Source organism: Oncorhynchus mykiss, chromosome 17 (assembly GCF_057628025.1).
Source record: "Oncorhynchus mykiss isolate SJ-2025 chromosome 17, ASM5762802v1, whole genome shotgun sequence".
In the NCBI taxonomy this organism is placed as follows: Eukaryota; Metazoa; Chordata; class Actinopteri; order Salmoniformes; family Salmonidae; genus Oncorhynchus; species Oncorhynchus mykiss.
The window spans coordinates 64,436,129-64,460,954 of record NC_143038.1 but is presented as its reverse complement, the minus strand read 5'-3'; the positions used below and the strand labels follow the sequence as shown (position 1 = coordinate 64,460,954).

At 42.1% G+C, this 24,826-nt stretch overlaps 3 protein-coding genes across 7 annotated transcripts in view; all 3 read right to left on the bottom strand.

The window, feature by feature from the left end:
* LOC110494688 (ras-related protein Rap-1A) overlaps window positions 1-5,658 on the bottom strand; it is a 28,964-nt gene extending 23,306 nt beyond the window's left edge. Inside the window, exon 1 of one of the 4 annotated variants that reach the window (XM_021569977.3) lies at window positions 5,142-5,658. The gene's annotated coding sequence lies outside the window, so the exon portion shown is untranslated. Of the gene's footprint in view, window positions 1-5,065 lie in introns of all 4 variants that reach the window. The other 3 variants (XM_090206306.1, XM_090206305.1, XM_090206307.1) reach the window with 3 other exon arrangements.
* Window positions 5,659-8,435: 2,777 nt separating this feature from the next.
* On the bottom strand, window positions 8,436-14,555 carry LOC110494687 (mitochondrial import inner membrane translocase subunit Tim17-A). Of its 2 annotated transcripts, none has more exons than XM_021569975.3 (6): window positions 13,806-14,555; window positions 12,170-12,269; window positions 11,335-11,398; window positions 11,088-11,216; window positions 9,431-9,541; window positions 8,436-9,299 (listed from the first exon to the last, which is right to left on the bottom strand). In XM_021569975.3, the coding sequence occupies exons 1-6, from the start codon at window positions 13,829-13,831 to the stop codon at window positions 9,226-9,228; spliced, it is 504 nt and encodes a 167-aa protein (XP_021425650.1). In that variant the 5' UTR covers window positions 13,832-14,555; the 3' UTR covers window positions 8,436-9,225. The 2 variants fall into 2 exon arrangements, with proteins under 2 accessions (XP_021425650.1, XP_021425651.1); XM_021569976.3 differs by having other exon boundaries at window positions 12,960-13,806.
* A 3,249-nt stretch (window positions 14,556-17,804) lies between these two features.
* On the bottom strand, window positions 17,805-24,792 carry lmod1b (leiomodin 1b (smooth muscle)). The gene is made up of 3 exons (XM_021569973.3): window positions 24,158-24,792; window positions 19,799-21,583; window positions 17,805-19,710 (listed from the first exon to the last, which is right to left on the bottom strand). The coding sequence occupies exons 1-3, from the start codon at window positions 24,416-24,418 to the stop codon at window positions 19,684-19,686; spliced, it is 2,073 nt and encodes a 690-aa protein (XP_021425648.3). The 5' UTR covers window positions 24,419-24,792; the 3' UTR covers window positions 17,805-19,683.
* Window positions 24,793-24,826: the final 34 nt, after the last annotated feature.

The following is a 24,826-nucleotide window of genomic DNA, read 5'->3' as shown; positions in this document are numbered from 1 at the left end:
ATCACTTAAGGAGAGACTAATCCTCCTCACCATACAGGAGATACGTTTTTTTTTGGGGGGGGGGGGGGGGGGGGGGGGGGGGGGGCGGACGGACACACACCTACGCTCTACTGAGAAGAAACAGTCTACCCGTCAGTGGAGTTTCTGTTCCACACATCGTAGTCCTCATGAGCCATGCGAAAACTGTAATCCTTTTAAAAGCAGAGGAGGACAGACTTAGCTATTATTATCGCTGAGGCATGCTGAAGATGTAGGTTTAATGTCACTGGTAGCGTAATAAACATTTCAGTTCAAATGATGTGAAAAACTGTCAACTACAACTAGGCCTACTTTCAAATAGATGTGACCAAATAAAATAACATTTCATTTGTCACATGTGCCAAATACAACCGGTGAAATGCTTACATGCCCTTAACCAACAATGCAGTTAAGAAAAATAAGTGTTAAGAAAATGTACTAAATAAATTAAAGTAAAAAAACAAAACAATAATGAGGCTATATACTGGGGGTACCGGTACCCAGTCAATGTGTGAGGGTAAAGGTTAGTCGAGGTAATATGTACATGTAGGTAGGGGTAAAGTTTCATACTGGGATGACCTACTGAAGTCCCTCAACAGCACACACGTGCACTGCAGGCCATGTAAGGACATCTATTTAACAACCTCAATCTCTCTCTCCCGCTCTACTCGTCCTCAATATATCTCATCACAAAACAAACAGCCTAAAGAGCACAGGAGGTTGGTGGCACCTTAATTGGGGAGGACTGGCTGGTGGTAATGACTGGAACGGAATAGGTGGAATGGTATCAAATACATCAAACACATGGTTTCCATGTAATTCACGCTGTTCCAGACATCATTATGAGCTGTCCCCCCCCTCAGCATCCTCCACTGCTAAACAGTCTTTCCCCTCATAGTAACTAAGAAATAAGGAGAGTGAGCCACGCACCACAAACATGCTGAAACCATGACATCACCAACATATAACTCACTCTATGGACAGAGGTATGTCTCCATGTAAGGCTTAAACTGGGAAGATAAGTTGCACAGACAGACAGCATGTCTTAGCCATGTTACAAATTAGTCAAAACAGTATACAGATTATTGGTGGACACAATTCAAATGTCATTAATAGCCACACTGTAGTAGTAGATAGGTACTCTGACATGTAGCCTATACTTCAGCAGGCTATTTTGAGTGGGGGGAGATTTCCTATGATGTTGCTGGTAATCCAGTGACAATGATAGTGAAGCTGTCACTGCGCCTGACCCCGACTCAGCACCACACTGACTGGCAGGTTCCTCTATCTCTCCAGAGCAGTAGAAACCACACTCCTATCATTTGAGGCACCACTTTACACTTACATAGCAAGTATCTGTTCATTACACTCCCCTATTACCCTCTGTTAGCAAAGCTAGCACTGAATATGGTTGGAGTCAAAATAATTCTGGTCAACCACTTGTGGTTCAGGAATTAATGGGGCTAAAGAATGGGCAAAATCTACACAAACTGATATTATTTAAATTGCCACGATAAGGTCACGTCTTCTATCATTACTCTTTCAAACAACTCCACCCTGAAACCACCCTACTAAAATGTCAGGAAATTACAGAAAAATACCCCACACAGTCAGCATCAGCCAGAGAGACAAAATCACAAGGTTAGATGAGCAGAAAATCTATCTTATTATGAGCTAGTTTTTATTTGCACAAATCCATACTGGCCCTTTGTTTTTGACAAGAGAAGAGTCCCATGGTAATCCTGTGAAAAACAGGATTAGCATAAATTAACATTGAAACATTTGTCTGAAGCGTTAGCCCAGATGTCCTTCTCTGTCGTCTCGGCTACATTCTAATGTGATGACTATCTTCTGGCTCACAGCAGGCCTAGAGGTTTTAGGGTTGATGAGGCTGAGGGCAACCTCCACTCTAAACTCTGGGCAAGTCATTCATTGAATTTAAACCAAAGAGAAAACAACTGTTGGTAGTAACCGTCGTGAGTTCAGAGAGGGTTTAAGCAAACTGCTGATGTAATCACTGACTGACTGAAACTGCCAGTTGAAACTACCACAACTCAAAAACCACATGGAAATTGGAGATATTTGTACATCACTGGTTAGAGGACAACCTGCAGAACACAGTCAGCTACATTTAGATACAGGGATCCTCAAAACAGAGAGAGAAATTAAACACTGTTTTGTCATTCACTCATCGATTATCAAGTTGAAATCAATTGTTTGAGAGGGGGAGATGAGGTTGCATGTCCTGTTAAAACTATCACAGCTCCGGCCTCCCGAGTGGCGCAGCGGTATAAGGAATTGCATCGCAGTGCTTGAGGCGTCACTACAGCAGACCCAGGATCGATCCCAGGCTGTGTCACAACCGGCCGTGACCGGGAGTCCCATAGGGCGGCGCACAATTGGCCCAGGGTCATCCGGGTTAGCGGGGGGCTTTACATGGCTCATCATGCGCTAACGACTCCTTGTGACGGGCCGGGCGCCTGCAGGCTGAATTTGTTGTCAGTTGAACGTTGTTTACTCCGACACATTGGTGCGGCTGGCTTCCGGGTTAAGTGGGCGGGTGACATCCACGGCTCCCGGGGATCACTGACTTGCACAGGGGCAGAAAGACAGAATTTTACCATGTCGGCTCAGGGATTTGATCAAGCAACCTTTCGGTTACAGGCCCAAAGCTATGAGGCTGGGATTAATGTGTTCATCACTGGTTAGAGGACAATTTGTAGAAGACAGCATTTTGATTCCAATGGGTCGCCATCACAGTAAGTGTAATGGAAAACTTATGTTAATCACTTCCATTGATATGATGCTGAACAGGGCAAACATTTGGGACTGTAGTGCTAAACCTTCAGACCTCATAGCGGCAGTCGACAGCCTTTCTATAAATTAATTGGTACAGGCTAGCAGGTCAGCGGTGGAGCTCGAATGATTGCCCTCTGTCTCATGGAAATATTTGCAGTGATTAGCTGTATATAGTCAGCTAACTAGTTGGTCGTTTTGTCTTGTTTCTACCAATGTAATTCATATTCATAGCTAGTCTGTCAGGCAAGAAAGGTTGTGTGTAGAGTTAAATTATGGTTTGTCATGTTTGCTGGGTGGATATATTCATAGCTTATACATTGCCTCGTTTTGATATTACTTGACAGCTTAACTGTCGTGTTAGGGTAGTAGATGCCCGCGCAGTATGATGAGTTGGATTTTGTTTACATAGCCATCAAACAAGTTGCTTGTTTTGTCCTGTTTCTACCAATGCAATCCATTGGGAAACTGTCCCAGCATCGTAACTAATCAGCTAACATTGGCTAACTCTGTAGTTAGTCTGTCAGGGCAAGAAAGCAATAATTGATTGGAGGAGGGAGAGAGAGAGAGAGAGAGAAGGAGAGAGAGAAGGAGAGAAGGAAGGAGAGAGAGAGAGAGTAGTGGGGGGGGGGGGGGGTCTGTAACAGTATCATGAAACCCCTTATTAGGAAGAAAGTATGTGTATGGTTGAGAAAAAGGAAGGAAGGAAGAGAGAATGAGATGCTCCTGATTACAATTGTATCCTTTTTGTTGCTCCTCTCCCATCTTGAACATTCTCAGTATTCAGTATACTGAGTATTCTCAGTATTCAACAGCAGCAACCTAGAATTATATTGGGGTCTAAAGGGTCTAACACTATTCAAAGGCCACAATAACCTATTTATGATTGGTTAGATGAGGACTTGTAGAAAGCTATCTATATTTTGGAACGATGAATGTCGGGAGTCTGCCATCATAGAAAAGGGAATACATATGTTTCCTGTTAGTTAACTAAAACGAATCACATTGGCTGCTATTTAAGCGATAGTTTTGATTGTCAAATCAGTGTACCGGTGTGTGGCCAGCGACTTTTAGAGAGACCGCCCGAAATGATCAGTGCCGTGAGAACGAAAATTACAGCTAAATTCTAAAATCTGCGACCCCCTACGAGTATGGGATATGGGATTCCCCCCCAATTCGATGTGGTCAAAACGCCAGTTTGCGTAATGTAGTTAAACATACTGCCCACACAATGGAAAGTAGCATATACTATACATGTAATTATTTTCTAATATCTAATGAATCTTTATTTAACATGATAGTAAATCAAGTAAACGTACAGATTTGTTCAATAATGACACATTTATCCCTAGTTTAACCATTTAGAGATGTTGAAATGCGCTCTAGAAAGAGTTTTCCAAAGGGACCGTGCAGCAGCAGCCCATTCATTTGACTTGCCTACTGTAATCCCTGCCAGCGACGCCCTCCTAGCTGTTTTACAGCAGCGAGTATATTGGCTACATCAGGAGAACCAACAGACATCCACATGTCAACCTAAACAAAATTGTTATGCAGCTATGATCTGGCCTCTTGCAAGGTGGTCAGTTGACATCCCATGAGCGGACAGACAGCTAACTAACAAGTCAAGTACTACAGACTAACAATCAACACCTAACAAGGTAATTTCTCAAGCTAGCGAACAGTTGACACAAGTCAAACTAACGGTACCTAACTATTTAGAATAAACTTGATTAACTCAAATTAGTACACAACGAACGTTAGCTACACATACGGTAACTAGCAAGCACACTTGTGTCGTAGCCTTCAAGTAGGTCTAAAACGAATTCAAAATACAAATGCCAGCTAAATGTTACCTAACTAGCTTAATAGCTTGCTAGTACGCTAATAGTTAGCAAACTGTTAGCGACTGGTGATTGGTCGACGCTTCACGAGTTAACGTAGCTAACTGTAGTTCCGTGCATTCCTGTGCCTCTGTACACAATACAAAATATAAACTATAGTACACATCTTTGGATAACGTTATATTTTAAATAGCTAACAGACGTGGAATGTATCTTATCTAGTAACATATGTTTTCCACAATCCTATAGTTAGCTAGCTACTGACTGTTAGCTACCTGCCCTTCCGCCTGGCCTTGACTAAAATGGGAGTGCACTACATACAGCTTCTAGTGGGCGTTTAAATTCCTCATCTCAGTAGCTAAATGCAGCATATTCACTAACAATGTGTCATGTTTTTCTTTCTAACTTACATAAAATTGTTGCACCGACATTTTTTACGCGGGTGGCTTTTTGACGGCCAAATAAAGTAAGCCTTTTGACTCTCACCGTTTCTCGCTCCACTCCGCCAGTCTGTGTATATCCAAAGACGTTGGATAAATGAAGATGGCTCACTCAGGCCATTTACCATAGGAAAAAATGTGTCAGTTCCTGTCTACTTAAAGGGGTGTCTCTTCCATAGAAACCAACGTTTACTTGGGTCATTGAAACAATAAATGAGAAAGTGGGATGTCTCGCTTCTTTTGCGTCTCTGATATCCCCGGTCCGGCCCCGTGCGCAGGAGACGTCCTTCCTAACTATTTATCTTATAATGAAAATGTGAAATGTTGCGCGTGTTCCGTTTGTGGTAGCAGTGGATGTGCCACATAAGGAACAAAAACTTTTTTTGAATCATCAACATGGCCCCTTGGCCCATGACAGTCCTTGGCAAACCCAATCAGTAAACTCGGCAAAAAGCATTTAAGCAAATATGTCAACTTTATTATCAAACCATCTCTGTTAGTTTGACTCTCCTTTGACTTCCTCCTCACAGACTGGGTCACGGCACCTATGTAACCGACTGTGTGAACCAAGCTAGTTTTGAACATTGACAATAGAGTCAAATTGATGCAAGAGATATAGAGGCACACCCACACATTGTGTGCAGATGCATGTTAACGTTTTTGAGAGAATGGAGATGGCATGTGACAGCAGTGACTAACACATTTCTTTCATGCTCCTCCAAGAACAGAAACATTTTTTTCCAACTGTTATTGGGCTGCATTTCCTTTTCAGATTTCCTGTAGCTGAGGACAGGTTTGTGTTTTGTGTAAATGAAGGGGGGGGGGAAATGCTCACATGAGTTAGTCTCCAACAACCCCTGGCAGTCAATTTTCACTGAGAAGAAAACTGTGAAACATGGACAACTCTTTCAGGATATCTAGTGTATACTGCCCTCTAGAGGGTGACATGTTTTAGGTTTTATGGTTTTATGCCTTGAGAGTTCTCCAGGCTGAGATAGCAGTCTCTTGAATAACATAAGCAACACAACACCAAAGCAAATGGTGTAAAAAATACATACTGAGGTTACCTAAGATCAAGTGGTATGGTGAGAGTATTGAAAACTTAGATGAAAAGCTATTGAGGATGATAGCGGACTATATTGCCACTCCTATTTGTCATATCTTTAATCTGAGTCCTGGAGGGAAGCAAAAGTAATTATGCTACCTAAGAATGGTTAAGCACCCTTTACTTTTGTTTGACCAGATACAATGCCATTTCACTGTAAACAAATTAACAACAGACTTTCAGGATGCTAATAAAGAAAGGGCACTCAACATGTACTGCACTGACACAAATGGCTGATGATTGGTTGAAAGAAATTGATAACAAGAAGATTGTGGGAGCTGTATTGTTAGATTTCAGTGAAGCCTTTGATATTATTGACCATAACCTGTTATTGAAAAAACATACAGTATGTGTTATTGCTTTTCAACCTCTGCCATGTCATGGATTCAGAGCTATCAATCTAATAGGACATAGTTTTCTTTAATGGAAGCTTCTCTAATGTTAAACATGTCAAGTGTGGTGTACTGCAGGAGAGCTCTCTTGGCCCTCGAATGTTCTCTATTTTTACTAATGACCCACCACTAGCCTTAAGTAAAGCCCGTATGTCTATGGATGCTGATGATTCAATATTGTACACGTCAGCAACCACAGCTAGCGAAATCACTGCAAACCTAAACAAAGAGTTGCAGTCAGTCCCTGGGTGGCCAGTAATAAACTGGCCCTGGACATCTCTTAAACACTGTATTTGGTACAAAACATTCCCTAAGTTCTAGACCTCATCTGAATCTCATAATGAATAATGTGACTGTTGAGCAAGTTGAGGAGACTAAATTACTTGGTGTTACCTAGGAATGTAAACTGTCATGGTCAAAACATATTGGTTGTAAAGATGGAGAGAAGTCTGTCCTTGATAAAGAGATGCTTTGCTTTTTTGACACCACACACCAAAAATCAAGTTTTGCAGGCTCTAGTTTGATCTTATCTTGATTATTGCCTAGTCATATGGTTAGGTGCTGCAAAGAAAGACCTAGCAAACTGTTGCTGGCCTAGAACAGAGCAGCATGTATTGGTCTTCATTGTAATCAGAAGGCCAATATCAATACTATGCATGCCAATCTTTCTTGGCTAAAAGTAGAGGCCGACTGCGTCGCTTCTTGTTTTTCTAAGAAACAATGTGTTGAAAATTCCAAATAGTTTGCAGTCAACTTACAACACTGACACACACCTACCCCACAAGACATGCCACCAGGGTTCTTTACAGTCCACAAATCTCAAACAAATTCAAGGAAACGTACAGTATTATAGAGCCATGATTGCATGGAACTCCCATCTCAGATTGCTCAAGTGAACGGCAAACCTGGCTTTCAAAAACAGATAAAGCAACACCTCACGGCACAACGCAATCCCCTATTTGACCTAAATATTTTGTGTATATGTGTGTATTGACATATATACTGAGTGTACAAAACATTATGTACACCTTCCTAGTATTGCCCTCAGAACCGACTCAATTCATGAAGGCATGGACTCTACAAGGTGTCGAAAGCATTCCACAGGGATGCTGGCCCATGTTGACTCCAATGCTTCCCACAATTATGTCAAGTCAGCTGGATGTCCTTTGGGTGGTGGACCATTCTTGATACACAAGGGAAACTGTTGAGCATGAAAAACCCAGCAACGTTGCAGTTCTTGACACAAACCAGTCCGCCTGGCACTTACTATCATACCCGTCGAAAGGCACATAAATCGATTGTCGATCACCCTCTGAATGGCACGCATACACAATCCATGTCACAAATAGAGCAACAGCGTAGCCTAGTGGTTAGAGCACTGGATTAGTAACCAAAAGGTTGCAATTTCAAATCCCTGAGCTGACAAGGTACAAATCTGTTGTTCTGCCCCTGAACAAGGCAGTTAAGCCACTGTTTCTAGGCCATCATTGAAAATAAGAATTTGTTCTTAACTGACTTGCCAAGTCAAATAAAGGTTAAACATTTTTGTCAAGGCTTAAAAATCCTTCTTTAACCTGTCTCCTCCCCTTCATCACTGATTGAAGTGACATCAATAAGGGATCATAGCTTTCACCTGGTCAGTCTCATAGCAGATGTCTAATCATTTGTGCACTCAGTGTATACTGTATGTAACTGAGCCTAGACACTACTGAATATAAAAGACGGCCTAGAATAGGTCTTTAGTTATATTTTTTGTTTTTATGTCACGTTTCATGATTTGTACGGACCCCAAAGTTGAAGTTGCACTCTGATAATTTGAAGATTAAATAAAAGCTACAAAATATTGTATTTTACCAATTTTATTCTTGTGTAATTCAATCTGTCATACAGATACGTTGCATCAACCCCTTGCATTGAGTAACTAGTGAGGTTTGTCCTGTTCATCATCCTTCTGTCTCAAACATCATTTGCCAGCAGTAATTTGTGCCTCTTGGTGTAAATTTATAAAAGCATATAATTATCAACTACAACAACAAAAAAGTCACTATAAAACCTAAGATTTCAGGAACAGCATAATGAATTGATTGCCTTTTATACCATTCAATAAAAGCAATTCATAAAATGCCCACTTACATTTTAAATTTACAAAATGGCGAGCACAAGCACAGGATATGATGAACAACAAGGCAAATAAACAAAACATATCAAATGCATGCAGGAAAGCCTATATATACACACATACGAAAAACATTATACAAGTTTGGAAGGGTCCATCTTTGAGTTGATATTGACATAGCCATGGCAGTGCCCTTGGCTCAACATCAGCTCCAGTGTCTGGCACACTTGCAGGGTAGGGTATTACATGCATGTAAGATTGTACAAACCAAACTTTTCCCTCGTCTCCAGTTCAGATATTTTAACCAATGTAGGGTGAACTACGCACAACTGTCAAGACGGAGGATGGTGAAAGGCAAATCTGTACATGGCTCCGGGGGAAGAAAGTGTGAATTTGCCCTTTAGTTCTGACCCAGTCCATAATGTTAGGTGCAATTGCCTATTGTGTAGTATTTGTCCTCCATTTCCCCAGTGTAACTTCAGCAAGGAATTCAAAAAGGCCTAGAGACTGAGACCTCTCACTGGTACTGTCTGTAGTCTCCTCCAAAGGAAGGGGCAGGCATGGGGGCTGGCTCCTCAGCAAACTGGGGACCTGTATAAAGAGGAGAAGAGGTGAGATCAGGGATAATCTATTGAAAAGACAACTGGGCAGTCATTTGAATTCTCTATAAGCCTTCATTGCAGCCCTGAGAATCATCTATAGCATAGCTCAGTGACACTCACCAGTTGGGAACTGTGATGAAGCAAATCTAGTAAGCAGGATCCCAGCACCCTCTATCAACGCCAACAGTATACCTCCCATTGCTGCAGAGCCCACCATTGCCACAGGTCCATCTGAAGAGAACAGTAGAGAAATCAGAAAAACAGACTAGCCTTGACACTAAACCAAAACACAACATTTACAGTGCACTGTGAAAGTAAATCTGACCCTGTTCCCTTTTTCCACATTTTGTTACATTACAGCCTGATTCTAAAATGTATTAAATATTTTTCTTCCTCTTATCAATCTACACACAATACTCCATAATGACAAAGTGAATGTTTGCAAATGTATTAAAAACAAAAAACATAAGTATTCAGACCATTTTCTATGAGACTTGAAATAGAGCTCTGGTGCATCCCATTTCCATGTATGATCCTTGAGATGTTGCTACAACTTGATTGGACATGATTTGGAAAGGCACACACCGGTCTATATAAGATCCCACAGTTGACAGTGAGGTCGAAGGAATTGTCAGCAGAGCTCCGAGACAGGATTGTGTCGAGGCTCAGATCTGGGGAAGGGTACCAAAAAATGTCTGCAGCATTGAAGGATCCCAAGAACACAGTGGCCTGCATCATTCTTAAATGGAAGAAGTTTGGAACCACCAAGACGCTTCCTAGAGCTGGCCGCCCACCCAAAGTGAGCAACTGGGGGAGAAGGGCCTTGGTCAGGGAGGTGACCAAGAACCTGATGGTCAATGACAGCACCCCAGAGTTCCTCTGTGGAGATGGGAGAACCTTCCAGAAGGACAACCATCTCTGCAGCACTCCACCAATCAGGCCTTTATGGTAGAGTGGCCAGACAGAAGCCACTCCTCAGTAAAAGGCACGACAGCCCGTTTGGAGTTTGCCAAAAGGTACCTAAAGGACTCTCAGACCATGAGAAACCAGATTCTCTGGTCTGATGAAACCAAGATTGAACTCTTTGGCATGAATTCCAAGTGTCACGTCTGTAGAAAACCTGGCACCATCCCTACGTTGAAGCATGGTGGTAGCAGCATCATGCTGTGGGGATGTTTTTCAGAGGCAGGGACTGGGAGACTAGTCAGAATCGAGGGAAAGATGAACGGAGCAAAGTACAGAGAGATCCTTAATGAAACCTGCCCCAGAGCGTTCAGGACCTGACTGGGGTGAAGGTTCTCCTTCCAACAGGACAAATACCCTAAGCACACAGCCAAGACAATGCAGGAGTGGCTTCGGAACAAGTCTTTGAATGTTCTTGAATGGCCCAGCCAGAACCCAGACTCGAACCTGATCGAACATCTCTGGAGACCTGAAAATAGCTGTGCAGTGACGCTCCCCATCCAACCTGACAGAGCTTGAGAGGATCTGCAGAGAAGAATGGGAGAAACTTCCCAAATACAGGTGTGCCAAGCTTGTAGCATCATTGCTTTGACCTTGTTTTTTTATTGACACTTGTTAGTAAAACTCATGAATGCAATTATTTATGTAAAATTGTTTTGTGTTGTACTTGTAGCTCTGGTTGTCCTATAAAGAAAATGGTAAAACACTTAATTGGGAGTCTAAATATAAGGGCTGGACATGCAGATAAATGTAAGTCAGATTAAAGTGATTTTTGCTGGGGTCTTGGGACTGATAGGGTTAAATTATCACTCACTTCTTGCAGCGAGGATAGCTCCAGTCATGGCCCCGCTTGTGATGGAGTTCCAGGGGTCCTCTTTCTCCCTTACCTTTACCAACCCACAGTCAATCATGGAGAAGAGTCCTCCCCATACTGCAAAGCTACCTACAATAAAAACAGAATCCACACGGTTTCAGACAGAGAAAGCAACAATGCATTACACTCAGAGAATAAAATAAGGACCAAATATGGCAAATACTTTTCAATTTGAATGTGCACTCACCCCCCAACTGTGGGGCTCTGGTTTTGATGGCAGTCATGCTACCTTTCAATCGGTGGCTCATCCCCTGAGAACAGAAAGAAGATGCATCAAAACTTCTCATTTGTCACACCTCACTTAACCCATTTTCATGACTCCAATTTCATTCCATTGAACCATTAGAGGTCTCCATTAGCCATGTGTGGCAAATGACAGAAGGCAGCAAATAGAACTAACGTGCAATACCGTTTAGGGAAAATGTGGAACTTAACTCATAAGCGAGAAACAAAATGTCAAATACAAAAGGCACACTTACTGTAAGCAGTTTAGGAACGTTGCACCCGGCTTTATTTTAAGAAACACAGAAACGTGGAATGGAACAATGGAAATACGAACGCATGGTGAGAGGATGTGTCGTAGTGCAACAGCCGGGTGCAACTTGGCTAAACTGCGCAAAGTATGTATAACTTTTGTATTTGAAACATTCTTTCTCGCTTGTATGAAAGTTCCAAAGATTTCCAAACTGTAACTTTAGCAAGGATTAACAATGTTTCTAAATGTTAAAACAAAGCGTTGGGATTGTAGTTCACATGGAGCCAGCTGTCCTCCAAACCATCCATCACCTGAAAACCCAAGACGGGGAACGACTGTATACCACCTTGGGTTCTCCAGAGCCACACCTCACTATGCTCAACTCATTCAGCAAAGTGCTAAATTCTTTGTCAAACGAGGGCTGTAATTGACAGGCATTTTCACAAGTTAAAATGTAACTGTTCCTTCAAATTACAAAGGCTGCATCAAACATAGCTGTCAACTTTATTTTGCACATGGGTGAATTTATTTACATGGCTTTACATACTGAAGGTGAATTTCTGAAGCCCTTGACTGCCTGGAAGATCCCTCCTCCAATGGCCCCCATGGTGAAAGCACCTCCACAGTCATCCACAATTCTCCACGGACTGCAAAAACACAGTGTGTTCAATAAACACAGATAACCACACCACAGGTATCTAACAGTTTTTCCTCAGGGTCATGGGTGCATTTAACTTTGATGCAACCAAGATAGTTTTTACATTGTGCTGGAGTCCAGCACAGTGTAAAACTCAACAAAAAAAAGTAACTCTTGGATCGAAGCTAGGGTGCATTTAAAATGCATGAAAAACGTTTTAATTTCCACACTGGGTAGATACCGGTAGGCTAACCATAGATACATACTGCTTTACTCATCTCATATGTATATACTGTATTATATTCTATTCAGTCAATACCACTCGACATTGCTCATCCTAATATTTAAATATTCTTAATTCCACTTTTACTTTTTAGATTTGTGTATTGTTAGATACTACTGCATGGTTGGAGCTAGGAACACAAGCATTTTTCTACACCCGCAATAACATCTGCTAAATGTGTATATGACCAATACATTTGATTTAGCTAATGTAGTTGCTTGAAACGTAGCTAAACTGTGCTAGCAGCACATAAACTACTAATAGCTAGCTAGCCCTTACTATTTCTAGCTAGCATATCACCTTTTTTCAGCTTTAACTAGGCAAGTCAGTTAAGAACAAATTCTTATTTACAATGACAGCCTACCGGGGAACAGTGGGTTAACTGCCTTGTTCAGGGGCAGAACGACATATTTTTACCTTGTCAGCTCGGGGATTCAATCCAGCAACCTTTCAGTTACTGGGCCAACGCTTTAACCACTATACTTAATATTGTAATGAAACCGCCTTTCAAAGAGCGCGTCCTCGCGCTAGCTTGCGACTCTACGTGTTACAGGAACGCGCTCACCGGCGAAGCACGCGCACTGTCGTGGATGCAAGGTCCGATCACTTCTGACACCAATGTAATGAAATAGCAGGGAGCAGGTCTCGAACCCTCGACCTTCTAGCCCAGCGCGCTATCGACTGTGTCGCAAAAGCCTGCTCGAACGGCAGAGTCGATTTCCGCGCTTATAAACCCAGGGTCGTTACAATATGATATATTAATGTATTAGGTAGCTATGCTTTCTCATGTGGATGGAGCATGCAGACATTTCATCACACACTATGAAATGATTGAGCAACCACAATCCATAGTTAGCAGGCTAGTAACGTAGCAGGGCTAGCTAGTTACTTATGAACCGTGAACTTGGGAAATATCTAATCCGACTAATTGGTGGTGAAGTGTGGATCACACAATGTATGCGTAAAATTATACGATTTTAACGTCGTTACCACCAACAACGTTTAAACGCTCAACAAGGTCATTGAAGAGTGCTTCCCAACAACGAACATGGCTTGCTTGCTAGCTGCGTTAGCTAGATAACTAATTTAATTAGCTAGCATCGTTAGCTTAGCTGAATATCTTCGGATTTGGGGTTTAAAATATTCGTTTTGATGAACGATATATTGATTGTATATTTTAACAGGTTATATATGTTAGGACACCATAATAACAAGACCGGTAAAGCTGTCTTGCACTTTAGCTAGCTAGCTACCAAGACTCACCACGGCTCCCGTGCGTATTCCTCCATTTTGTTATTTCAATGGTCCGCCAATCGTCACTAGTTACCACAGCCTCAAAGTCTCAAACCCCGCCCATTTCTACCATTTCTCTTCATAAAATGGGATTTTAACCCTAACCTTAACCTCACTACTAACCTTATGCCTAACCCTAACCTTAAATTGAAACCAAAAATAAATGTTTTACTATACAGCCACTTTTGACTTTGTGCTTGTTTCCCCTGATGTAACTGCCAACAACAACCGGAGAAACGACTACATCATCACTAAATAAATAATGTAGCTATTGCATTATTACATTTTAATTTAATATTTTATCACAGAGTTTATAAACCCAGAAGCGCAACATCTCAAAACTTCCAGGTACGTTTGCGAAGCAGACTAAGCAGACCAGGCAGGGGTTTGAGAAGTCACTGACCTGTTCCGAGACGGATAGCATCAAACCCGTGATGTATCATGAGTAAATTGTGACTGATCTACAAATAATAATGAGTCGTTCTTTATGATGCAAGGTGATTTGTAGATCAGTCAGTCAGCAGTCACCTGCACTGTCGGCTGCAATGTCAAACAAGGCGAATCAGAGAATTGAAAAATGATTCCCAGTTGTTAATTTTCTTAAAATCTAAAAATGCACAACTAAGATTTGAGACAATGTCTTATGTAGTTTAACATTATTACTCCAATAACGCTCAGCGCCACAGTGCCCACAAAGCTCATCACAAAACTAAGGATCCTGGGACTGAGCACCTCCCTCCCTCTATAACTGGATCCTGGATTTCCTGACGGGCCGCCCCCAGGTGGTAAGAGTAGGCAACAACACGTCTGCCACATTGATCCTCAACACTGGGGCACATCAGGGGTATGTACTTAGCCCCCTCCTGTACTCCCTGTACACCCACGACTGTGTGGCCAAACACGACTCCAAAACTATCATTAAGTTTGCTGACGACGCCTTGAAATGGAAATTGGATTCCTCCCTGCCAGTTGCAATGTGGCTATCGGAAGTTAATAGTTGTATCCCACTGGAGAAAAATCACTTACTGCTTGAGGAATAAGTTAAATACATTTTACAGAATTTGGCAACCTTTTATTGACTATATGGAGAATCTCCCCCCATATCACATTGATTGAATCTATATATGATCCTCACATAATGTTTCACACATAATGTATAATATGTAGCCTCATAATGTCTCATTATTATTTTTTATTGTATGTTTGTATATACAATTATCTTTTTTTTTTGTTACGCTCGTCTGTTACTGTCACTTTGTCCTATCGTTGTCTAATATCTTTTCACTTTTGTTTTGAATGTTCTTAATTGAAAAATGCAAAAAGAAAATATTACAAATAAAAAAATAAAAAGTTTGCTGATGACACAACAGTAGGCCTGATCAACGACGAGACAGCCTATAGGGAGGAAGTCAGATAACTGGCAGTGCGGTGCCAGGACAACAACCTTTCCCTCACTGTGAGCAAGACAAAGGAGCTGATCGTGGACTACAGGAAAAGGCTGTAGTGGAGCAGTTCGAGAGTTTCATCACCAACGAACTATCATGGTCCAAACACACCAAGACAGTCATGGAGATGGCACGACAAAACCTTTTCCCCCTCAGGAGACTGAAAAGATTTGGCATGGGTCCCCAGATCCTCAAAAAGTTATACAGCTGCACCATGGGGAGCATCCTGACTAGTTGCATCACCGCCTGGTATGGCAACTGCTCGGCATCTGACCATAAGGCGCTACAGAGAGTAGTTCGTATGGCCCACCATAAAATTGTCAGAGACTCCAGTCACCCAAATTATAGAATGTTTTCTCTGCTACCACACTGCAAGCAGTACCGGAGCACCAAGTCTAGGACCAAAGGCTCCTTAACAGTTTCTACCCCCAAGCCATAAGACTGCTGAACAATTAATCAAATGCCCCCCCTCCATTTGTTTTGTACTCTGCTGCTATTCGCTGTTTATTATCTATGCATTGTCACTTCACCCCTACCTACATGTACAAATTACCTCAACTAACCTGTACCCCGCACACTGACTCGGTACCGGTACCCCCTGTATACAGCCTCGTTATTGTTATGTTATTGTGTTACTTTTAATTATATTTTAATTATTTTTATTTTTAACTTTGGTTTATTTGGTAAATATTTTCTTAAATTCTTCTTGAACTGCACTGTTGGTTAAGGGCTTGTAAGTGAGCATTTCACGGTAAGGTCTACACTTGTATTGTATTTGGTGACAAATAAAGTTTGATTTGATTTGATCTCGTGAACGTGACAATTTGGCACGTTTACATTTTTCATTTAAAAAAATACTTTATATCGAAGGAGTGCCTTTGAATTTACAACTTGCACTTGTGCAGTTCGGCGCGGAACAACCATTAGACCCTTTTTTATAGGGTTTGTTCGACATTGCAGCCGACAGTGCAGGCGGCTGACTGATCTGTAAAATCACCTGGCGTCATAAATAACTACTCATTAATATTTGTAGATCATTCAGTCAGTCACAATTTACCCGTGACACATTACGGATTGTATGCTCTCGAACACGGCCACAGTCTATGGTTAGACCCGACTACATATTCTGAGCATGAGTTTAGCTAGCCAACGTGTCGTCGCCATGAAATCGCTATCGGGGATTTCAATTGGAGAAGCAGTTTCTAGCTTCATACTGTACTGTCTGTAGTTTTATCTTCGTCGATAACTCTTCACTAAAATAGAAATAATACAAATAATAAAAAGACAAACTCTCGGCCCTATTATGGTCAGAAAAAACTCTTGGCCCTTTAAGATTTTAATTGATTTCCTGAAAACTAGTTTGTCATCGAGCTGTCCAAAGACTATTTTTGGTTAAAGACTCCCCAAAGACCAAACTCTTTCTTTATCATCTAATTTCAATTATTAGTGCCCCAAGTTTTTCCTGAGCACGTGACCTGACCAGGAAAAAAACGGTCAAATCACATCGAAGACTCTAGGCCTACAGGTCAGATTCCATCCAATCTGGAGCAGCATGTAGCCTAGTGGTTAAGAGCAGTAAACAAAAGGTTGCTGGTTCAAATCCTGGGGACGACTAGGTTAACAATCTGTCAACATGCCCTTGAGCAAGGCTCTATTCACTCTGGATAAGAGCATCTGCTAAAATGTAAATCTTGTCAGATCATTTGGTAAAAACTCAAGGCCCAAGTTTTATAGTGTAATTACACAAGCTGATCATTTCAGGAATAGCCCACTGTTTGGGCTATTACACACGCTGATCATTTTCAGATTCCTTCCTACCCCACTCCCCATCAGACCAGCGTTCATGGGGAGAGCCAGACAGACCGCTGGCCCACTTCCCATTACTAGGAACGAGAAAGGAATGAATCACAGTGCAACTCCTCATTGAGAAATGACCAAATATAGGCATTTCATGGATGCAGAGGTTTAGGCCAGGCAGTCGAGATGTAAACTGACCTGTTGCTATCCCTCTCAACCCCAAGTGCACTGGCCGGGAGAGAGCAATGCTTTTCCACTGCCTTGAACATGATGTCCTTAAAGGAGCCATCTCACAACTTCTCAAATATTGTCAGAACTAGTAGCAGTGCTCTACTTGGACTGAAATAGGTGCCGGTACTCTTTTGGGATGCCGCTGCTATTAATATTTAGGCACTTTTGAGCTAATATTCTATAAGAGGTGCAGGAGCTCTAGCAGTAGAAACATTGAGGTGCCGGTACTCCGCTCGAGTGAGATCCCACCCAAGTCAAGCACTGGTAGTAGACAGTCCCCTCTCTTTTGTTGGTTGTGTGAAGGACATGATCTTGTGGGAGAGAACTTGTAGAGTGTACTGTACTGCACTCTCCAACTAAAGTTCACATTCCATTTAGTCTTGTCCGCCAGCCATGTGTACAGAAATGGAAATCAGATTGACATTACAGTATACACACACAACAGTGCATTAGATCATTAGCTTTCTGTTCCCAAGGAACACTTCAGTGGTCTCTGTGTGTGTACGCAAACATTTTATTAGGATCCATTTGACATTTTATACTCGGCATGACACACAGAATGGTCAATTCGGTCACAAAGCTTCGAAATCAGTGCAGGTTACAGGGCTCTACCAAGACAACATATCTAATATAGATGCTGGAAATTATTCCTGATTCTGTCAACCAAGCAATAGCCAGACATAGCCTACTGAATACTTCTCAAGCAGAAGAAATTGTATAAAGCTAAAAAAAAAAAATGGGAATGTCCCCCTGAAAGGAAAATATTTTTTAATAGAAGTTTAACATTTAAACAAAATACAGTAAAATTATCCTTAGCATTTTCTTTCTCAGTACTGTACTATCAAATAATGGATAGATATTACCTCATCCGGTATCTTGTTGTTAGACAAAGTATTTTTACCTTTATTCTTGTTGTACTTCATTGCAAAGTTGTTAAAATAAAGTTGATTATATTACACTTTCAATTGCAAACATAGAAGTACATTTTATTAAAAGGTACACAAGCTCTGTAAGTAAAATTAGTGAAGTCCAATATGACAGAGAAACCACATTATGCATACAAATAATCAATAGTCACTTTTAGAGCAGCGAGACACTCTGTACAACATCACATCCAATTTTAAAGTTTTTATTTTATTTATTATTATTTTGTATTTTATTTAACTTTTTATTTAACTAGGCAAGTCGGTTAAGAACACATTCTTATTTACAATGACGGCCTACCCCAGCCAAATCCTCCCCTAACCAGGACGACGCTGGGTCAATTGTGCGCTGCCCTATGGAACTCCCGATCACGGCCGGTGGTGATACAGCCCGGGATCGAACCAGGGTCTGTAGTGCCTTAGACCGCTGCACCACTCGGGAGCTAGTATTGCATAGCTCAACAAGGCTGCTCTAACATGTTAATAAAATAAACTGTTTTGACATCCTTAGTAGTAAGACATCCAGCCTAGAATATATTTGCATCGTTGTTGCTGTAAATAGTATTCTATGATTTGTTGTCTTTGCTTTTGAGTGTCGTTTTTTTTCTTCTGTTAGAATTATTATTTTTTGCACTAAGTAAAATGTATGAAAATAGCTTTATACATAACGTTGTTATTACTAAAAGGGCGACCATTCTTACATCCAAATCAGACTGAACTTCATACTGAATCGTTCAAAGAAGACTGGGATTATAGGTTGCTTTTTATGTGAAAACTTTGCCTGAGATGTCAGTCTTGAGATTTGGCAACGACACACATTACAAACCACCTCTCTCCTCCCCCTGTGAATTGTTGAAGTCTAACCCCATTTTAATTCCCTGATAATATACCATGGAGAATCAGCAGTTTTGGCAAAATTATATGTCACAAGCCACGAGGTGATTCCCTCCACAAATAAATAAACTGTCAAATTACAGTCCAATTTTTCAATGAATGTTAAAGAAGATTTGTATAGAATTTACAGAAAACTGTTTGACCTGCTTTTCAGTTACCACTCCCCCACATTATACTGTACACGTCTTGCCACATATGCTTGTCCACATACCATATGAACTTCTTCATAATCTAGTGCAAATAACAGGCAAAGTATCAACACAGACAAAGGCAGACAAATAGGACCTCAGGGCACGTCCTGCTGAAAAATTCCCTCCACAGGGTCCCTGCGGTCCAGTGTATAGCTTAGAGAGAACTCACGGCACAGTGGAAGCCGTGCATCCAATAGAAATCATCTGTTCATTCTCTGCTTGCCTGCCTTATCAACCTCGCAGCACAGTGGTCAGACTGTGTGTCTATCTATGCATGGGATGTGTAGGAGTTTTGATCCACGCTCAAGACCACCTGTGAGATCTATGTCCTTCCTATTTCTTGGGTTATGGTCTCGATTCCAGAGGACTACTGCAACAGCTTTGGTACCGCAACCTGTAGGAAGAGAGGGGATGGTATATGGATATAAATGTGTTACAACTCTTTCTATGTCTATCAGCTATTTTTCCTTGCCCCACCTTACCTTCTTCAGTTTCTTCATATTGGCATTCCTAATGGAGTCCAGCAGTTGGTCCCTGGAGTTAAAACCGGCTTTATTGGCCTTATCATCCATCTTCCTCTGTGATGCAGGCGTCAGGGAGTTGCGTAGGGAGTCTATGTCCAGCATGGGCGGTGGAGGTGGGGGTGGTCCTCCAGGAGGAGGGGGTGGAGGAGGTCCCCCTCCTCGTCCTCTTTTAGGAGTCAACTTCGGCGAGGGCATTGGTGAGGGATGTGGGGAGGGTGTAGGGGAAGCCTTGGGGGAACCCCGGAGGAATCCTCCAGCAGTTTTGGGGACCTCCAGCGCCCCTTTCTTCTCACCATTGGCCTGGGCCAGCTTCTGCTCCTGTAGGCGCCGCTGTCGCTGCTTGTCCATGTTACGGCTCAGGATGTTGGTCATGGTCATGCGTGGGCCGGCAAGCTCAAAGCCATAGCCCAGCTTCAGGAGGGTGGTGTTGTCTTTCAATATCTTGGTCATTTCCATTTCTGTCTTGCCCCCACAGATGTGCCTTTGGTTGTGGAAGCGCAGCTCGGTGAGTGTAGTGTTTTTCTGCAAGGCCTGGATCAGGGACATTATACCCTTGGGGGTGAGAAGGTTCGAGTCCAGGTTGATGCTTGTGATGGACGTGTTGCTGCGCAAGGTGCCAGCGATGGCGTAGGCCACATGGTCGTCAGCACGGCAGTTGGCCAAGGCGAATGTCTTAATGTGGGTGTTTTTATTCAAGGCCTCTGCAAACTGGATGAGTGTTTTAGCCTTGATGACCTCAGAGTTGTTGACGTTGAGCTCGGTCATGGTGGGGTCGTTGCTGCGAACCTGCTCTATGAGGTCATCGAACATGCTGGAGTCCTCGTCTTCTTCCTCATCTACTTTGGGCTTGCTAGGTGTGCTCTTGTTCGCCACACAGTTCCCACGTTGTTCATCACCCTTGATGGATTTTAGTCCTTCATTCAAATCTTTTCCCTTTTTCTCTTCTGTTTCCTTATCTGTGATACTCCTATCTTTCGCTTTCATACTGTCCTTACATTTTAACACCATGGCTTTCTCATTATCCTTACCATCTTCTTTCACTTTCTCCTTAGGATCTTCCTTCTCACTTCCGCTCTCCTCTTCTTTTGAGGACTTTTGACGCTCAAGTTTCAAGTCAAACTTGTCTTTATTGGGCTTGTCTTTCTCTTCCACTCTGGATTTCTTATCTTCTGGTTTACTCTCTTCAATGTGACTTTGCTTTTCCACCAACTTTGACACAAGTCCCCTTGTCTTGTTTTCACCTCTTTTCCTACTCTCCTCCTTTCTTTCTTTCTCCTTGATCTCCTCTTTTTCCTTTTTCTCCTGTAACTTGGAGATCATTTCTTTTGTCTTATTACTGGTGCTCAATCTATTGTCTCTTTTCTCCTTAAGCTTGCTATCCTCATTTTTATCTCTTTCTTTGGCATCCTCTTTCTCTACAATGTCCCTACTCTCCCCTCTCCCGAATCTGTCTCTAGTTGTATCTTTCACGTCAGTGTTGCTACTCTCAACTCTTTTGAAGCTTTCTCTAGGGGTCTCTTTCACATATTTTTCTTTGCTCTCCTCTCTCCTGTATCTACTGGACAGGCTGGCTCTGTCCTCTTTAGTACAGTCCGGGCCTTTGTTATTTCTCTCCACCATCTTGTTCTCTCGTTCAGTGGAGATACTTGATTGCCTCCTGATCCCTCCTCCTTCCTTCCCCTCCTGACTCAGGCCCATCTTCCTCAGGTACTCTTGTTTCCGGCTCTCCTTCTTGGGTTCTCCCTGCAGGAGAAGAAACATTACATAGGAATGTTTCCACAGTGAAGTGAATCTGAATAGTATACTGTACACATTGACGAGACTTTCAAGAATCCACACAACAATTCAAACAGTAATATACTGAACAAAAATATAAACACATCATTAAAGTGTTGGTCCCATGTTTCATGAGCAGAAATAAAATATCCCAGAAATGTTCCATATGCACAAAAAGTGTATTTCTCTAACACTTGGAGAACAAATTTGTTTACATCCCTGTTAGTGAGCATTTTTGCTCTTTGCCAAGATAATCCATCCACCGGACAGGTGTGGCATATCAAGAAGCTGATTAAATAGCATGATCATTACACAGGTGCACCTTCTGCTGGGGCCATTAAAAGGTCAATAAAAATGTGCAGTTTTGTCACACAACACAATGCCACAGATGTCTCAAGTTGAGGGAGAGTGCATTTGGCATGTTGACTACAGGAATGTCCACCAGAGCTGTTGCCAAATAATTGTGTTAATTTCTCTACCATAAGCCGCCTCCAACGTCATTTTAGTGGAATTGGCAGTAAGTCCAACCAACCTCATAAGACCACGTGTATGGTGTTGTGTGGACGAGTGGTTTGCTGATGTCAACATTGTGAACAGAGTGCCCCATGGTGGCGGTGGGTTATGGTATGGGCAGGCATAAGCTACGGACAATGAATACAATTGCATTTTATCAATGGTCTTGAGGCACTGCCCCATGTCGCAAGGATCTGTACACAATTCCTGGAAGCTGTCCCAGTTCTTCCATGGCCTGCATACTCACCAGACATGTTACCCATTGAGCATGTTTGGGATGCTCTGGACTGACATGTACGACAGCAGGTTCCTGTTCCTGGCAATATCCAACAACTTTGCACAGCCATTGAAGAGGAATGTGACAATATTCTACAGGCCACAATCAACAGCCTGATCAACTCTATGCGAAGGAGATGTCGCATTGCATGAGGCAAATGGTGGTCACTGGTGGACACTGACTGGTTTTCTGATCTACGCCCCTACCTTTTTAAAGGATTTTGTGACCAACAGATGCATATCTGTATACCCAGTCATGTGAAATCCATAGATTAGGGCCTAATGATTTTATTTCAATTGACCGATTTCCTGCTATGAACTATTACTCAGTAAATATTTCTTAATTGTTGCATGTTGCATTTATATTTTTGTTCAGTAGTTTTCTACGGTATCATCCAATTTGAATCCAGATATTGTGTTTAATGTGTGTTTAATTTGTCAATGTGCCTTGCCTGTTATGGTCATCCCTGCATGGCCACCATTCTATGATGTCAACTAGCAACAGCCCTATTAAGATGATTAATCACAGGCCTGTCCTCCAGCTCCAAATCAGTCTGTATTCTTGATTATGTAACCCTGTAACCCTTTGTTTACCAATGATTACACAAAAACATGCATTTGCTCATTCATATTCTCTAAAAATATTAAATATTAAAATGAGTCTTGGTAATACCAGTCTAGTTTTATTTCAAAGCTATTTATGAAGAATAACATATTGGCTCCCTTCGAGCACAGTATGACAAACTGTGATATAATCCCACAGCATGTAATGTAAACTTGACATTATATACCATGTGTTTACAGTGTGCATGGGGGAGCCTTTTTATAGTGCAGAAATACATTTGCAGAGCAGCTAAGTGTTTGATTTGTGAGCCTTGCTCCGTCTGTTTTGCTGTGCAAGGCTGTGGACCTGGCAGATGTGTCCTTAAAAGGCGGTAAGGAACAATCAACCAAGGAATTCCATCAGGCCGGGATTACGAAGCTCCACAGGGCCCAGGCTCCATCCTCTAAAGTGCCTTTTCTTATACACTTCCAACGGCTACCTCATGGCTCGGTTTCCCCCTACCTGGTGGGCCCTATGTCAAAAAGCTGTCACTTACAAAAACAACAAATATTTGACCTATAAACTACAAAGCTACTACAATCTGACATCTCTGTATCTTTAAGCATTTCCTCTGTTTACCAAAGGAGACTTGAGCGAAGAATGTGAAAGCCTCTTAGGGGTATACAATAATGTTTTTTCTGGCATTAGAACTAGCAGCAGTGGAGCATGATTTATGTGGAGCATGAGCTGTTGGAATCTTTTCCAAGGTCCCGTTGGCAGGGGAATAAATGTCAGAAGTATCATCAAAATACCTGTTCAAGAAACACTAACCTAAATTAACTATTAGACATTTGTGAATTGTAATTTGTTTATCTGGCTTCCAAAAGCCAGTCCTATTAACCAAAATGGGTTTTATTATAGTATAACAGTTATGTGAAACGGGTGGAGCTGATGTGAGGGGGTTGAAAGTAGTCCCGATCTGAAAGGATGTGATCAACTTCCACCACTATCGGTTTTGTCAACATCGCTGAGATTAAACAGATTTATTAGTTAAGGGATAAACCAGGTAGATTAACATAGGATAAACACCTAAAGTGACAGATCGTGTGGTAAAGCATCTCAGAAGGCAGACTTTAGACCATCTCAGTCTCATACATAATACACATTAACTGTGGAGGTTCCACTGACTTGATGTTCAGTTATCATACCTCAATAGACTGTTCCCTTTGGCTGAGCTTCCCTGGACGCTCTCGGCTGTCCAGCTTAGCATCCCGGTCCCGGACAGCGTTAGTGGCAGGTTGTTCTATGACTATTCCCTCGTTGGGATCCTGGTCCGGTATCACCAACACTTCCTTCTCCAGCTCCTCCATCTCCTCAGGGGACAGGTTGGACAGCAGGTTGTCCAGATCAGGGTCCTCGCTCACCTGCCGCCCCGTTCGCGTCAGTCCCCTAACCTTCCTCCTGGACATGGTTACCTCTGGCTGGAGAACACTCAAAGAAAATACCCTCGGAGCAGAACAGATGTAAAGGGTTTGTAGCCTATGGTATCTCCTTTAGAATATTGTTCTTTCCTAGTGTAGGAGCCTGCAGAATATCGGCCATGGGCCGAAGGTGGTGTCTCTCTCACTGAGACGCCACCAGAGGCATCAATTTTGGTGCTAAGAGGGAGGACTAGAGACTCGGCTTGCAGTCAGGTACCAGTATGGAGTGTTAGCCTATCATGAAAGTTGGTGTGTGAGGCTGGGACATTCTTTGAAATCCTGTGAAACTGCATGTCCATATTTAGTATAGGGTACATAGCCCTTTAAAGGCAAAGGGAAGGGCGGCGGTTTACAGAAATGCCAAAGCATAGTATAACACAGAGCTACTTCCTCTTT